The 18139-nt window shown below is 37.1% G+C and overlaps 1 protein-coding gene and 1 long non-coding RNA gene across 4 annotated transcripts in view; both read right to left on the minus strand.

Annotated features, from left to right (window-relative positions):
- ARHGAP10 (Rho GTPase activating protein 10) overlaps positions 1-18139 on the minus strand; it is a 143495-nt gene that overhangs the window by 36105 nt on the left and 89251 nt on the right. For all 3 annotated transcript variants that reach the window (XM_035323880.1, XM_035323881.1, XM_035323882.1), the window contains exons 17-19: positions 17762-17867; positions 16981-17140; positions 1681-1831 (exon numbers count right to left, since the gene is read on the minus strand). In XM_035323880.1, the coding sequence (XP_035179771.1) occupies positions 1681-1831; positions 16981-17140; positions 17762-17867 (417 nt within the window). The remainder of the gene's footprint in view (positions 1-1680; positions 1832-16980; positions 17141-17761; positions 17868-18139) is intronic.
- LOC118165685 lies at positions 7730-11183 on the minus strand. Its single transcript, XR_004750176.1, has 2 exons — positions 8081-11183; positions 7730-7991 (listed from the first exon to the last, which is right to left on the minus strand). It is a non-coding gene; the product is annotated as an uncharacterized LOC118165685 (long non-coding RNA).

Here is an 18139-nt window from a genome sequence, read left to right on the forward strand (position 1 = left end):
AGAGTATATTTTTTAGAAGTCACAAGGAGAAATATTATTTTCAGATCCCACTGAAACTCAGTGCTGTATGTCCTGGAACTGTGACTTCTACTGTGTGTAACTGCTTATTAGGCTAGTCTGCAATGCACCACAGTACGACTCCCAGACAAGCACCAAATTTCCATGCAACAATTACAGCCTTTTAACCATCCCCCTTCTCTTTGTTCAGATACCTGAATGACAAAAGTACAGACTGTATGTAGGAGAAATGGAACGTTTATCACATAGTTTTCAACAGTAACGCTACATTTTTGGATCTTACAATAAAAGTAACCCATCAAATACTTTCTGCCTGCTATGTCAGGGTCAAAGTCAGGTCCTCAGTGCACACTTGGAGGCACAGAACCGGAGAAGAGCTGTGGTACTTCTTGTGACCTGCTGTGATTCACATTCAAAATCAGATGTAAACAACTCTGTGAGCATATTCAGTTTTGGTTTCCTTTTTTTTTTTTTTTTTTTCCCTAACAGAGGATAGTTTTATTGTAACAGATACAGTTCAAGAGCGTTTGGTAGATTATTCAAATTAACATAGTGTACACTTTTTAAGTAGATGTACCTTAAGTACTTCCTAGTCTATACATTTAGTTGCATATTTGATGCAAAGAAAGAAAGGCTTAGAAATTACATATCTCTAGTGAATTCAACCTGATGACAGGCATGCTGAGTTTCTTGCAAACTGTATAAAACTGGCTTTCAGACAACAAACTGTCCTGAGCTTATTTCTAAAATTTGCACTTACAGCTGTTGTGGGTATTTGTGCTCTTTCCTTAACAAATTAACCACTGTTGACCACTGATTTAATGACAGTTCATCAGCAAATCTCATGCTACTGCATGAGTTCAAAATCTTCCTGTTTATTTTCACTTGCTGATAACTGGACTTTGTGCCCTAATCCCATGATTCTCCATGTGAAAAGATAATTGACTAACAACATTAGTAGGGAGAACAGGGATAGGGTGGAGAAAATCTGTAGCACAAAATGAGGACTTGCCTTCTCAGTACTATATATACCCCCAAGCACAGAAATTTCAGGAAAATGGTTACTTTTCTGGCCAACAGTCAGAATATATAAGATGTTGTAACCCTTTGCCCCTCTGTATGCTGCTATTGCAGACTGCATGCTAAAGCAAGATTTTTTTTCTCAAGTCAGACAAGTTTACAAGTATTTACTGCTAGTAACACCAAGGTATTAAAGATTCAAGTGAAGTATTAGTATTCTCTAGTGCAGCAGTGACCTGAGCCTTTAATCCAGATGAATTTAACAGTAGAGTGCATTAGCTCTTCTCATAAAAGATTTGCTTTAATTTTAGTTCTCTCTCCATTTATCCTATGGCTGTGTAATCTTCAGTAGAGGTCAAAGAGATTTCCCCAAAGAAACAGGAGCTGCTTCTTTTTAAGAAGCAAAAAGCATATTTAAGACAGTTCGCCCTACTTTTAAACATATGCCACAAGACAGTACTCTATAATCTCCTTTCTCTGTACTCTCCTTGCTTCTTTACATGCTTCAAAGCAATTAAACAAGCATGTATGTGCATGGACACACACATACAAATGAAGCATGAAATGAAAACACCTACTGAAGACAGTATATGCAGTAATGCTGATATGCTGCAAAGACCGAAAGCATTACTAACATCTTACCATCATCCAGCTCAAGACAGAGATTGTACACAGCCAGTGGTCTTTTAATACGTTGTCCTTGTCTTCTTGATTGCCTTGGTGGGGCATTTGGAGGAGACACTGGCATAGAGATTGGCTCAGGGAAAGTGGCATCAGGCAGGGTTTTGAAAATCTGCAATCAAGAACACAAAGGGTGTTAATTATTTATCACAAAGAGCAACCTGTGTAATGCAACTGTAAACCATTATCAAACAACATTTGCTTTGGATTTCATTCAAAGAAGGCAGGAGCCAAAAATCCATTCCTTCAAGTTTGAGAGTATGCCGTGGGTCTTTAATGAGTGCTTTTAAAATAAATAAATAAATCAATATAAAATGAAAATAACTAAGAACACTGTCTACACTTTAACCAAGCTGCAAATCAGTTAATCCAAAGACAAAATATGCGCAGCCATGCTTGCCAGCTAGGATGGAGGGAAAGGGGAAAGAGGGAAATGAACCAGCCACCAGAAAGTTTTAGAATTTTAGCTAGGACCTATAATGTTGCCAGAATATCCATGTTAATTTTCAAAATTTATGATATCACTATAATATCTGCCAGTTTAAAAAAAAAAAAATCATGTTATTGAAGACAGCAAGGGAAAAATTTTGAGGGGAGGGATTTTTAATGAAAGATACCATAGTAACATACCATGTGAGATTTTTCTCAGACAACCATTGTATATTGATTCATACTTGTATTAAATGATGATATTCACAAAGATGCATATAGAAAGGATTGCATTTCTTGTCACCATTTTATCCTTTGAGTCATGGCTATTAGCATATCACCACTCCATACAAAATACCATGCCAGCTCTCTCTGGATTAACTCATAACACAAATCTGCTCAAACTGATAGTTTTTTAACTGACACATACAAGGCACAGTCTAATGATGCTGATTTACTTCTAGAAAATTATCAGTAAGCCAGCGTACAATTTAACAGCAGCCTTTTACAACTGATCATGGCAGATTCATACGAACAAATTAGCTTCATATTTTTTCATCAAAATAAAACCGGCAGATGAAGAAAAACACAAACAGCACCTGTACAAAAAAAAAAAAAAAAAAAAAAGTACAGCAACACAACATGGTAATATAACAAGACATAATGAAACAGTATGTGGTGCTCTTTTACCCTGCAATTTTACGTAGTCAGGTATCCAGGTAGGAAATATTATAAAGAGGAGACTTGTAATGAATCTTCAAAGGAGAAGCTTTTTATGAAGCAGAAATTCATGCCGAAGTTAGAAAGAGATGCCACAGATAACACATTTTGGGATCATTACAGCACATCTCAGGTGCAGCATGAAGCTAAAAGCCAGCCAGGCTACTCTATGCATGAGAAAAATGCCATAATCATCTTGTGGTAAGGAAGTCAAGACATCCTGTCAAAATTATAAGACTATATGCTGGCCTGTTAGTCCTGAATATTACGCATATAGAAATGAAATGACCCAGGAACCCACATATGCACCGGCTTATAGCCACTTAATGATCACTTTTATCCTGGAAGGTTGACAACTGTGATGTACAAAATCATCAGAAACACCATTCTCCATGCAAACTGTGGAAGAAAGATTGTATCACCAAAACCGGGCAGCAGCAGACAGGAAGCCTATATATGGTATACAAGGAAAAGTTCCAGTGGAAATATTATCTTCCTTCCCAGTAGGTGAATGTCACCCTGGAGGAGAAGGGAAAATGAGGAAATTTGAACTTTCCCATCCCAGTTACAAGAAAACTGGCTCCCACTCCTTCACATGCAAGAGTACAGGGATTATGAGAGAGCACCAAAATCAAGCAAGGAACTCACTATAAACTCACTATAAAGTATTTATAAAGGAGAAAGTGCTGTCCCCTGCACAGACACAACATCACTCTCAGACAGTGACAAAGGTCTAATTGTGCTCAGAGTGCTAAAACTATTTTTTTAAACCATGATGCAATATGTAATAATGAAATCTAACATGCACCTACATGGCATTTGGTAATAGTACCACACTGCCCCCTTATGTGTAAACGCAAGGCTAGACTGAGCAGTTTTAGGAATAACCTTTGCTTCTGAAAAATCCAGAAGTACCGAAAACTTTAAATGCCATATTTTTCATGGACTAAATGTTGTGTCTGAACTCTCTGCTAAATAACTCTCCTCCAAGAGGTTGCAGCATGTTGTTTACTATGTCACATTCTCCAGCTGTATTTATTTGTACAGCCTTAACCATGTATCTGCATTGAAATGATGGTAAGAAGAACAAGTATTCCCCAGGACTGGTTTGTAAGAGATGAGCTTTCTCATATGTATTTAGGTGACTTGCATAGCTTGCAGTAAATTTCTTTAGCACCTCTCAAAAATATGTCAATATATTCTAATAAAACTACTAGCATGAGAAACAGAGTCGCAAAAGCAAAACACAATCAAGAAAACCATAAAGGGGATTCCTACTTAACGATAACCAGAGCCAGACATGCAAAAGGACAATGAATTGGAGGCAGATAATGAATCCAAGCAAATTTCTAACTGTAAGTCAGTCTGTGATGTGAAAAAATAGCGCGTGGTTTGTTCTGCTTTATACGGGAAAAAAACCTACACAACAAACAGGAGAAATAACAAACAAGCAGTGAAGTTCCACTTCAAGCAGTACTACTCCAACACATGCTAACTCCGCAACGGTACTTGTGCCAGACAGTCAGGAGCTCCCCGGAAGAGTCATCCCTCCCCTACCAACAAAATTTAGTGGCACCGAGTCTTCTCTTTCACTGTCAGAAACTTCTCAGAAGATTGTTTTTCCTCTTCTGAGAAATGTTTACAATTTCTAGATCCTCACTGAAATGGCCATAGCTAAAAATTGGCTAAAAATATGCATTACCAGTATATCACCTCTACTGTTAATATTTTCAGGCCTGCCAGCAGCAGAGCTGTGCGCCAGTGCTTCCCACAGCAATACTGTGCAACCCCAGTGCTAACCAGTAATTGTACTGGGCAGTCCAAGTTCCCTTCTGCAGTGAGGCATCAGGCCTCACTCAGCTCTCACCTTCTTGGCATTGCAGATGGTTAGAAAGTTTCATTTCTGAGCTACAGTCAGTGAGATACTTTTTTCTAGGGAGCAGAGGTTACCACTAGAGAGCTCCTGGGCAGCATGCGTTCAGCCGCTCTCTACACTCAGTGAGACCAGGGGAAGGGTACACATTATGTCCATCCTCTCACTCATGCATCGCTTTGATGCAGTGCTATAAGGTCTAGCACTACTTTGCTTGTGCTCACATTTAATACCTGTAAATAATACCTTTTCAGGAATCCCTTTACAGAGAGTAAAGGGATTCCTGAAAGAGGTTAGATATGAACTAGAGAATGCAACCACTTGACTATCTACAGAGCAATCTGACCCACGCAGAGCACATTGAGACACTGACAGTGTCACTGAAATCACCAAGCAACATGAGTTGCCCTGTAGGATTCTAAAGACAACAAACAAACAACAGCCCACCACCACCACTAGAAAGATTACTAGGGTTTGGGTTTTTGTTTATTCTTTTAATACACAAAAGAAGCAGGAAACACCCTCACATGTTGCACAAAAAAAGTTTTGGAATCAATCTCTTTTAAGCTGCTCTTTAACTATTTGGTATTTGGTACCTACTTTGGTATTTTCTTCTTGTCTTTTCATTAGTAAAATAAAATTAAATACAGCTAAAATTAAATACATCCAGCTAAAATTAAATACATCCAGACCTGCATTTTCAGCAGCAGCAATCTCTTTATGTTGCAGGCCAAAGCTACAGCTCAAACCACCACTTTGCAAAGGCGAGCATCTCAAAAGCAAGTGGAAGGTCAACTTCTGCCCTAAGACGTGCATATACAGTATTCAGCTTCTTTTTCTTACTTTCTTTAAGTTTGCTTTTCTTAAACAGGTACTTTTTATCAAGCCTAAATAGGTATTTTCTGCTGCTCTGACAGAAGCATTGCAATGTCTCACTGAGAATGGGGGGAGTGGATGCATATTTTACTTCAGTTGTAGGGAGAAATGTTCGGGGTTTGTTTGTTTAATTCAATTTTGCTCTTAGCCTTACTGATTTTTCAAATACTGTTTAAGTATAAATGTTTCACAGACTAATAAAAAATGCCTACTGTGAGAGATCTGTTATCAGAAGTACATTGCCTATGCACAGAAGACAAAATGCAACATCACATATAAGTAATGGACTATAAGAGCACTGTACTAACATTTCAGTATTTTGACTTACTTGCACAACAGTATGGGACCCCACCTGACTAAGTTTCAAAATCATTTCTTGCACTGCAAGCTGTGGCTATCAGATGCATCACAAGGCAACCACAATAGGGCAGAATCCCTTTTGTGGGAGAACAGGACTGGAACATGGTATTTAACAGAAGATTTCTTTGCTACTCCAAATAAAGCCTCCCTTCACGTGAAAAAAAATCAGACCTACCTTCATCACTCATCTGTATTGCAGAAGTTACCACAGCTTACACAAAGACAAGAATGAAGTCTGTTCTTTGAATTACCTCATTCAAGAAGCAATAAAAATGTACTAAACTAGCCTCCAAGGTTAAGGACTTCCCAATCACATACAGTGTTACATAGTTTTTGTGGCTGGGGCCAAACTGCTCTAGATTTATAGAATATTTCTCTACAATTTAGTTCTCAGAAGCATTAGCATTCTGCTCTTCATCTACTTGAGGGCAAACCTGAAAGCTAAGTGAAACAATTTACATATGGAAGAACACTGACACGTAACGCTCAAAATGCACAGAAAACAAAACAAAAATTTTATCAAACAACAAACCTGTTAGCCATTCCTATCCCAGTTCATTCACTATTTTAAATGGTTGTTTAGGTTTGATTGTACATGAAAGTAGAATTTAAAGATGCACACTGAGTTAAGTGATGGATCAGTCTCCAAGCCTGCAGTGCAAAAGCTACAACAACAAAAAAAGATGAGACTCTTGTCGAGTTACTTAAAACAGCGGTATGTTTGACCTATTTCTCTATATGCAATAGTATGGAACAGATACTTTATAGGGCTAACAAACCACAAACCATCCTGAATATGTACCGCTAATAACAGCCCTCTCTACAACAGTGAGCCCAAGACCATCCTTACACACAACCATTCCAGGTCCTAAAACGGTGTCCCACAAAGTCTCTGGAAGCATTTCTTGAGAGTAATGAGCCAAATTCAACATATTATCATACTGTATTCTACCAGAAGATCCATATGGCTGCAGCCCAAGGAATTTTGCCAGATTCCTCTTAATCTGCAACAACAGCGTTGGCCTCTAGATCCTGAGCTCTTGCTAGAGCTGATTTTAGAAATTCAAAAAACCCATCGCTAGGAGTATTTAACTAAGCCTATTCCACAAATTTATGACTAAATGTATAGTTGTACATGAAAATGTAGATTAGATTCTACTGCTACAAGAGGATACTGATCTGTTCATTCTGGTCTCAAGCAGAACTAATTAATGAATTTCAGTATGTTTGCCAGGAATCACTTTAGGAAAAGACCCAGACATCAGGTCATCTCTGTCTGCTTTGTATCACTGGGGTAATTAAAATTTCTTCTAAAAATCAGTGGGAGGCAAAAGCAAGGACAGAGTGGAATGAAAAAGAGGGGGAAAAAACTGAAGGCTTCGTAATAGAGCTAATGAGGATAAAATTATAAAAACCATTAACAGCTTAAAGCTGTGCCATAATTCTGTTGCAAGACAAACCCCTCATTCACTCTCATAACACCTACTACACAGAAGATGCATCTATTTTCTTTGGATATACAAACAAGAATTGGAGTACCAGAAGTTGTTGTCTAATGCAAAAGGAGGCTAGAACACGCAAGGTTACTCTGAATTCTTTGAAATTCAGCTCTGGGTATAGCCTCCTCTATGACGATCACATTTTTAGAGGAAAGTATTTCTCGAGACAAAAAGAACACCAGTACAAGATTTTATCTGAGTAATTTCCCCTCAACACTTGATTTGCAGTAGGTAAATAAAAGAAACATACACAGACACTTCAACTGATGTTTATTGAACAATATAAAATACCATCCACCTGGGCCACATATACTCCTCTGCCCTCGTACATTTTATGGCTATTGTACTCCTTGTATTTCCACAATAATTGTCTACAATATATGTCAACCTAAGAATATTTCATAAATTAGCAGCTAATGGGATAGAGCAAGAGAAACTTATCACCACCATGGCCTTTTCTTGACTTAGCTTCTTTTCAATGTAATGTAAACTCAATTCAGGTTTGATCCACCAACCTGTAAAAATATATATTTATATTTATATTAGAGACAAATGTGCTCAAGAAAGAGGAAAATTGTTCTAGTTATTCACAACGTGCTCTTACCTTGATACAGTTCCCATGCATTTTTTCCTCTTACAATAATGAAGACAGTCTTTGTGCCATTCTTTTTGCCATTTTTTGCAAACATAAAGCAACATTTTTTATGTTAAGTTATAATTTTACTGTAGATAGAAGCATTTCAGGATATGCAAGGTGAAAATAAGCATCTTAAAATATTGTCATAAAAAGGGCTACTCAGCCACTAATATTCTAATTTTAAATCCATAAATCCATAAAAATCCAATTCTGCTAGATTTACAGTTCCAAATTTTTTTATTTATTTTTTTAATTTGAAGGGATTGCAGAAGGTAACAGGAGCTACTAAAAATTAAAAGCTCAATCATAACAGCAATTACAAAAGATTGACTTACTGGAAAGACAGAAGTGGTATTTCTAAACAGATTGCATCAATTCTAACCGTTTAATAAAATTTCTAAAATTAAACATTATTGATTTTTTTTTTTTAAATATAAAATGTGGTTTCTTTCTTTTTGCATTTAAATTTATTTAAGACTGTATTAGATCAACCTGTTTCATTTCTGGTTTTAGTCAACATGATCCATTTCTTGTTTTCAAACACATGATTCAATGAAATATAAAAACATTTGCACTAGAAATTATTGACATCTACATAGAATTTGTGTCCATGATGTGAAGCTCGTTATTTCTCCACATCATATTAAATATTTTTGAAAATGTAAAATTCAAGAAAAATTATCAACAACTTAGAATCTCTAAGTCACTTACCTTTCCAAGTTACCACTGTGTCTACTTCAATACGGATGTGCCTGCCTTGAAGTAGTTATCCCAACTTTGGCACTTCAGCAGCCGTATGCTGTAAAATACGATTTGCTGCACACTGGCTTCTGTGAGACTGCATAGGATGCAAATTTTCTGAAGCTTTGGATTTTGAGGCTTGAATTCCACTACAAACCACAAACACCTTTATACAATATTCACTAACATTATATATGAAAAAAATATAAACTCAGATTAAGAGTTGAGAGATGCCTGAAGCTAAACCTCTAGAGGGCCACCAACCAGAAAGCATCCATAATACTCTTGATGTTGCCTGGCGTACTCTATTTAGTTACAGTGCAACAGAGTGTGCAGCTTGAAAAGAACCCTAGTGGAAGTCAAAACTAGAAACAGGGAACACCCTTGGTTGAAAGCCAACAGACAACCCACAAATCTCTAAAATAAATAAATATACAAATAAAAATAAACAAATCCAAGACAGCCTTTTATTCACTGCAAAGCTACCATTTGCAGAGGCAATCTGCCTAGCAGCCTGACTACCCATAACTGAACGAAACACTGCTTTTAGGGATTTGTGGACACTGAGTCCCAATATTGTAATCAAATAATGTACTGCCAATTTTAATGCAAAAAGATTAGGCTTTAGTACTCCAGACAAACTGCAAACTATTAGAGTGACAAGAGAACTGAGGGAAATTCCAGACAAACCTGAAGCATATGTAGACAACAGACAGTATATGTATATAACAGACACTCATTTGGTCTGTCTACCTTGAACCCTGTAGTTCACATTGGAGCTTTAATGAAGAAACTAAACATAGCCTGCAAAACATGACATTGCAGTCTGGAGGACAACTGTGGAAGGATGAAAGAAAAAAAAAAACATACCAAGGTTAGAAACATGTGTCCTTTGATCGCTTGCAAATTATGAGTTTGTTGACTCAGCCTTTCTAAAAGTAGCACTCCTGATACAAAGCCTGCAGCTTCCACTGTATCACATCTCGCTCCCCTTTTAACAATTCACGAGAAGAACCCTCCTGATAGCAGCCCATTCACTGCTGTGAATTGCATTCACAAGCAATCCATTTTATTCACTGAAGGAAATGAGAGAGTTAAAATTATACCAGGCTTGAAACATCTGCACATTTATCCACCACACCAGCAGAAACAGCATATTCACCTTCTTTTCTGTGCTCACCTACTGTAACTCACACCAAGGAGAGCATTTTAGAAAAGGTTGTCCTTCCATATTACAGCTACGCACATTAGCTTGGCACATCATGTTTAGTTACAGGAAATACTTAAAAGAACAACAACAGAAAAAGCCTTTAAATTGAAAGATTAAATACTCAATCCAATTACCCAGCTTTCTAAAACATAACATAATCTTAGTTACTAAATGAAAAATAATGCAGAATGAGAATATTTGCATGTATTTACTCTTATGAAGAGCATGAGAAGCCCTGAGAGGTTAAAAGGCGGCATTTGTAAATGTAAGCCAAGAGCCAGCAAAAGCAACAAATATGGCCAAACACACAAACATGATCTCCCCTTTATTTGTAATGAATAAATACATACACATACATACAAATACAAATAAATATATGTGGTAAAATCTGTTTTTCTCCAAATTTCATACACCATAATGTGAATAATTATAAAACCCTGCATTTGACACCCTACTATAATGTAATTGTACAAAGCATCAGAATGAAACGTCAAGATTTTTGGAAATGACACTGTTAATCAACCATCCAACACAGCCCTGCCAGTATTTTCTTCTCCAATAATTTCCCTGTTGCCATTACAAGGATTTATATCACCCTGGTGTTGTACAGTGTTTTCTGGTCTTTGTTTTTGTTAAAATCCATTTCTTATCTTACATTACGACTGAAAGGTCTTTGAAGGCAAAGAACATATTCTTTGTTTGTATGTCCAGCATCCACTGCAATGAAGTACTGATGCTTCATTAGTGTAAATAGCATGCACACAAAAATACTAGGAGTAAACACTTATCAGCTGACTGTCACATCTTGTTTATTCAAAAATTCATTAAATGGACTGAAATACACTAACCCCTTTAGTAGGGCAAAAGCTTACTGGAATTCTGCAGAGTACATACAGAAACACAAGCACATACTGCCCGATTACCCAGTGCTCTGTCATTAACTATGATCAGGCAGCATGCTATTCAGATCAGTTTACCCAATTTAAAGGGGAAAAAAATGTCAGTTCAATGGTTCACTTAACATGGAAAGCTGCAATACTGTATAGTTCTTAGGTCACATATAAGAATTTACTCTTTAAACTCTTCAGGAATGCAACAACTTTTCCCCTCTCAATAGCCCTGGAGCAAATTAGATTGGATTCTCCCTCCACACATGCAAGCACAGCACTCTGAGCGTCTAAGACTTAAGGAAATGTTAGCCAACTGAATTCCACTCTCTTATCATCACTTCTATTTACTTACTTCAGAACGCTGTCCGTGGAGCAGTGGAAGATGAGGACTGCATCACTCAGAAATTTCATATGAATTTGAGTGAAGTTTGTCCAAATTAACTGGAAATAACATAGGCCCATCAAGAAGACAGAAGTGTGGGTCCATATTACTTGTAAGGTGCCACATATTTGTAGTGCAGCACCTCTGCAGACTATTTTCTATCCCTGTGAGAATTACTTTTGTTTTGATTTTCTTTTTTAATCTGTTTGCTCACAGTACATGTTTTGTGTCTTTTGGAGCAGTCTAATTCATTTGGAGCATACCAATCCAGGTACTGATCCGGATTCCTTTCTCTTTAATGTCATCAACTATAGTCACAAATAAGAATGGAGACTTCGTATACAATCTTCTCACTATGCACAAACTACATTAAGACTTTGAAAAAAGCAGTCTTTAAACAAAACAAAGATTTTCAGTCAATTAAAACATCACATGTGGATTTCACATGGAAGAGCTTTCTGCTATCCAACGAGCAGAGAGACAGTCTGAAGAGTTTGCACACACTATAATGAAAGGAAAGAGCTGCTCTGACTTCCACCAGAAAACATTAAGTTCTTTGTTGTGCTTGCTGCTCTTTCTGATTTAGACCCAGCCAATTACTAAAGGATGTGCTTTAAGTACAGGAATAGTTTCAATGACACTTCTGATTAGTTATGCTCTTAAAGTTATACACATACCAAATACCCTCCTTAAGTGAAGCTCATGTTTCCTTGCAAATTCTGCTTTACTAGAGATGACTTACCATAATTTATTTTTCCCCAAGTGAAAACATTAGTTGATTTGAGAAACATTTAGCTTGAGTAGGTTTTCAGATTTCTACACCACAGCAAACCACCACAATTACAATGCATTGCTTCTTCGTCTCCCTTTCCAGCCAAAGACAAAGCAACACAAAAGATGAAACACGTCTCCTTCAGTATTTCTTGTACGTCCCTTTACCAGCACTTCAAAAGATCTGCTGTGTTGTCAAAAAACAGTCTTAGTTCAGAGGCTGGCAGTGCCACTATGCCCCTAAAGTCTCTAAAGCACTTATTTGCTGAGAATTGCTTTAAACATGCACATGGCCACACCTCAGTGCTACTTTATGCTCTAAAATGAACATCTGACTTCACCTGTTTCTATTTCTCCCATCGCATGAACATTGCAGGTATTATGTGCACTCTGATATGTTTTAAGACTAAGGATTTTCCAGGTGTTACTACATGAAGTTGATGTTGGCTTAAGAGCTCAGTATTATTTTCTTCTCTTTTCTTTAGTTTAATAAAAATTACAAATGGGCCTACTTTTTTAAAAAAAGTGCTTCATAGAAAAATGTTTCTCATATAACTGTTAGCTAACATATAGCTAAAAAAATATGTATTTTGTCTAATATATGTAAAATGTTTGCCCTTTTTAAGTAGATAAATACAGAAAACAAGTGAAAACAGAATCTACCCTTTGTACTGGAGACACTGAATTTTTCAGAATTAACATCTTTTGAGCTAACTTTACCTTTAAGTTGCCAACATTTTTTAAAAAGTTATGTTTTGCCATGCCCAGTCCTTTTCAGAAGACTCTGGCTTTCCAGATTCTTTCCGTCTAGCCCCTCTCTTATCTTTTCTATTTTACTTCCACTGTAATTTTCATCTTCTTTCTGTTTTTGCAGTCTTGCTGTTTGTACTCACTATTCTTCCTTCCCCCATATGCTGGTTTACATATTCTAGTCCCACTGAGATTTTTATTCCAACCTCCTCACTCATCTTCTTTCATTTCGTAGCTTTCTTTTTTTATCCTGTGTTGTTGGTTTTTTTCCTCTTCAAATAATGTTTAGGCAATTAAGAAACCAAAATGGCTCATATTACCACGGAGGCATCTCTCAATGGCAAATAAATAACCCCTTTGAATTGTGGCATTTGTTCCAATGAGATACCAAAACACCATAATGAACAGCAAGAACACTTGCATGCTATTCAGGAATTCTTGGAGTGTACTGCCATTCTTCCTCTGTGCAAGTCACAAAGCAAGACCAGAAGAGGTGAGATGACCAAGATCTCTAGTCTGCTAAACCCTTGGGAAGAAGAACTAATTTACACCTTTGAAATTCATTTAGGAGAGGAGAGGAAGAGAAAGCAAAATCTGGGTTTTGGTCCAAATTGACTTTCACTATTCATAACAGGATTACTTAAAGGCCAAGCATTGTACAAACACAGCTGTAGCCATCCCCCAAGTTCATTATCTCAGAAAATGAATGCTAAGGAAAGGTTTACCTTCAAAGCAAGATGAACATGATCACTAGATACCAACATGAATTTCTTGATACTTTTTAATGAAGGGAAGGACACGGGTCACAGAAACCAAAGGAGACCAGACAGATATGGCAAGGGAGAAGGAACAAGACAGCCAAGTATGAAATGACACTGACATTAAGGGCCTACAAAGCCAAGGAGAGCAAGAGTGCATGCAGCTGGTCAGCAAAAACATCACAATTCAAAGTGTAACTATAGTCCATTGAATATTAAAGCTGAGTATGTTCCTACTTGGCCTGGCATATCTGGCTGGCCTTTCCCTACAGCCATAGTGCAAAAGCAAGCAAGACAATTCACAATTCACTTATTTTTCTCTAGACTGGCCTCTCTTCCACTACTGGTGGTTCTGAGTGTCTTGGGAGAAGATCTCAGATTGGGTCTAGATTTTGCTTTTTTCTTTCAGTAGAGATCTGCTTCTACAGCTCATCTTCTGCTTGGAGACTGAGAAATACTCTGCCTAGAAGAGGCTTATCCATAACTGACAAAATAAGATCTAATCAATTATTTCCTTAATGCTCTTCTGTCCTCCATCTAGTCTCAATGATTGCACAATCCTAGTGCCAGTGAAGTAACACATCAGGCTGTACAGTCTAGAGGCCAGCGTTCAAGTCTCAGCATTGGTTTGATTTTGCCTAACATCCCCTCCTCAACCTACCATAATTGGTTCACAGCCATGGTTTGGATGTATGCAGCTTTTAAACAAAGTAAAAGTGTCACTGACTGGTTTCTGGCTAATATGAAATAAATGTACTTGACAATAAAGTATATAAAAAAAAAAGGCAGCTTATGCACTAAGATATTCTTATCTCAGGGCAAGTCCCCATCTCCAGGTTTCCAGAAATAAATTGAATAGAAATTCTATCACTCAGCAGATTGATGACAGTGGAACGACTACACCAGGATTTCAAGCTGTTAAGAGTTAACTACGTATCCTCCCAAAACTGAATCGCAGATCTCCTTCAGTAAAGCTGTCCACAGAGCAAGACAAAATGAACATTGATCGAATTTAAAAATGTTTGAAGAATCATAACCAAAGAATCATAACTTGGCTTAACAAGTTACTGTATTTAAACTGGAATTACAATGCCTATTGCTTCTGCAGTTTGGAATTTTGTTAACCATTTCATTTGCTACAGGGGAAAAGAGATGCCTTTCTGCAGCCTGTCAGGGCCATAAAATACAAAGGGATTAAGTGTTGCTTCAAGTTTCTGTCAGAGTACCTCCATCTTGATTCTATTGCATTTCTGCAATCTTAGCATATATTAGCAGAAGTGGCTTAGAATCAGCAGAGGCAGAGTAGTGGCTGATGAAATATTTGAAAGCATTTAACTTACAGCTGGTGACTTCTCCTAGGACTTCACTAGGGCTATAAATAAAATAATTAATAAACATAATAATAATAAACCCAACTTATGCTTCGAAAGTCTGAAATGCAGAAAATTCATAATAATTTTAAATGAACATTAGATTGACAAGAAGCCTATCTGCCACTAACAGTAGGTCCTTGGTCTGCCCTAAGAGAAGAAAGCTCATTTATAAAAGCAACATATTCAAACTGACCAAACATTTTTGTGATGCCTTAAAACACGCCTCTCTTTTGTCTTTGCTATAAATAGACAGAGGTCACACTCTGGGCTTCCTTCCCTCTTGGAAGCAGCTCTAGTGTGGGAGAGAAGTTGCTGTAGGCAGACCACTGATGGCAAGTTCACTGTTAGAAATAACAGTGAAAAGATAGAAATCCCTTTAAAAAAAAGTATAGCCTTCCAGTTCTAAAGAAGGCATAAAAACAAGGAATCATGGAAAATGATGTGGCATCTTTTTTACGTATTTTCCATTCCCTGCTTCTCCACATTTTCAGAGGAGCAAGAAAAGCCAGTACAACCAATGTTTCAAATGTGAAATTGATGTCCAGTTTCTAAGGGCATGTGAATGAGCAGGCAAAACAATAAGCTGGTGCTAGTATGTGGTGGTCTAGCGATTTTAATAGGCAGAACTAAACCCAGCCTCCATATGCCATCAAAAATGCCCTGGATCTGTTCACTCTCTATTCACTTTTTCTTAATTTGTGTGGTCACCATAATAGGTACAAAATCATGGCCTTACTGCACTGTTTACCTTCACATATTAGGTCAAAAATGGCTTACGCCTCTTGGAATATTTATTTCTTAGGACTTGAGCCACATCTGCTGCACAATAATTTTGTAGTGGAACAATAGTATATCTGCTCAAGGTGTTTGTGGGGGCAGCATCACACCCTAAGTCTTTTAAGCCAATAAAACACACCATGTAGATAAAGCTATGCCAAAAGAAGTTTTGCCCAGCCTATTATTCAGGGAGGTGGCAAAATTGCATTTAAGAAAAACTTGTGACAAACGTTATTTAAAGTAGATAAGACTCAACTTAGATAGCCAATTTCAACACTGTTAACCTTTAAAAGAAATAACTATTTCACTGCTCACAGTGCTTAAGAAGTAAGAGGGGAAAAAGCACATGCTGGAATTTTTCCAAAGCACTTTTCTTTCTTTTTTTTTTTTTTTTTTTGAAAATAAGAGTAAGGTGGATACTGCCCATCCTCCCAGCACAAGCAGAGAATCTCTAACACCCAGTTCCAGAAGTCAACTTAGTCACGAGGGCCTCCCAAAGGAGAACTCAAGCAAAGGGACACCAGTGAAAGATTTATTTATCTATTACAAATTCCAGGGCCCAGACTGTGTGCAGTGAAAGCAGATATTCTGGACAGTATCTTGTATGGGTAAGGTGCCTTAGTAACCAGCAGCTGCCACAACAACAGCAACTTCCATTTTCAGTATTACCTCAAACGCAAAGGCTTAAAATAACACACATTCAGCTGAAAATGAAGGAAATGTTAATACCTGGCTCTCTCATAATGCTTTTTAAAACCCATAAAATTCAGAGTACAGTAAAGTTGTTTTTTTAAACTTTTTTTTTTAAAAAAAAAAAAAAAAACGTGAACTCTGAGAAAAATTAAGACATAGATCAATTAGTTCAGTGAAACTTTGGTCAGGGTACTTAAAGTGAAAGCCAAAACTGAGCCTGGGCTTTTTCTTTCCCAGTTTTGTATCACTTCTGCTCACAAAAAAGCATATACAAATATCATAATGAAAATCTATTTGCATACTATACACACAGAAGCACAGCTACCACCAGGAAATATGCATTCTGAAATGTCAGCTCACCTATGAACCAGGATATTTATTAAGTATAAACAGCCAAAAGTATAAAGCGTATAGAGGATATTCTTTAGAGTTAGGTTGTAATGTCGCATTTAACCCCATGCTACCCACTAAGCAGAACATTTGAAACAATGCTCAGAAAGATGGAGATATACCAAAACTTACCTTCTCATGATTTTCTATAAGGATTTCAACAACAATGTTCTGAAATTTCAGGTCCATGATGGCTGCTACAGTTTCTTCCTGTGGCCTCATTAAGGTTGGTCCAAATACTACCCCTAAATTTGCTACAGTCATTAGATTCCTCTTGGCATGCTTTGAAACACTATTTGAAAAGAATTGAAGGAAAAAACAGAAAATAGGTTATGAAAACTTTCCATTACTGTTGGAAACTGCAGTCTACTTTACAAATGAAAACATTACATTTCCTTAATCCATGTTTTAGAATTTCTTTTTATGCAAAGTTTCTTCAAATAAAGTCATACTGAATTGTGGAAAACAGAAAATCCATTCTTCCACTGGCAATTTAAAAACAAAAGCTGTCTCTTTCTGAACTTAAATATATAAAATGCACTTAGCTTTGGACCCAGGCAAGTGTGAAACCAACTTAAATTTGCTAACAGATCTCCACTATTCACTTTGTCAGAATTTGTGGAAAGAAAGTATAATGTTCACCTTCTCACTTCAATCAAACCCTCAACTGCTGGCAAGACTGCTAAAGTAAATACTTATATGGCTTTATTAACAGATTAGATTTCTTCCTTTACCTCCAAAATATACACAGCATGAGTCAAATGCCTTGTCTGCTTTTGCATGTTTGCTGCTTTGCATTGTGTATGACAGCATCAAAATGGGCTTCAGCTCCAGGCACAGTAACCAGGCTATTTGTAGTTAAAGGTAAGGACAAGGGGTCTGACAAGGCAGGAAAGCAGGTCACAGCACTTACTTTGCTAAATGTTTCACCAAAATGTCCAGCATCTCTTTGTTCTTTTCTGGGAGCTTATGGACCAAGAAGTGAACGGCATTAACTCGAGATTCAGGACTTCCACTTTCTACAGGACATAGAAACAAATAAGCATCACGTAAAAAAATAATAATCCAGAGAAACACAAAGTTTCTTCCAACTCTGCACAGAAACATACTGTAAATACTTTGCTTCAACAGTTACATGTCTCCAAACAGCAACATTGAACGCATGTGCTTTGTTTTCACAAATAGTCTTGTTCTAGAATTATTATTTTATTTACTTATTTTGTGAACTCATCTTTCAATCCACCCGCAAAAGTATGCCTTTGTTCATCTATACGTAAAAATTGTCAGATGT

The sequence above is a fragment of the Oxyura jamaicensis genome, chromosome 4 (assembly GCF_011077185.1).
Source record: "Oxyura jamaicensis isolate SHBP4307 breed ruddy duck chromosome 4, BPBGC_Ojam_1.0, whole genome shotgun sequence".
Lineage (NCBI taxonomy): Eukaryota > Metazoa > Chordata > Aves > Anseriformes > Anatidae > Oxyura > Oxyura jamaicensis.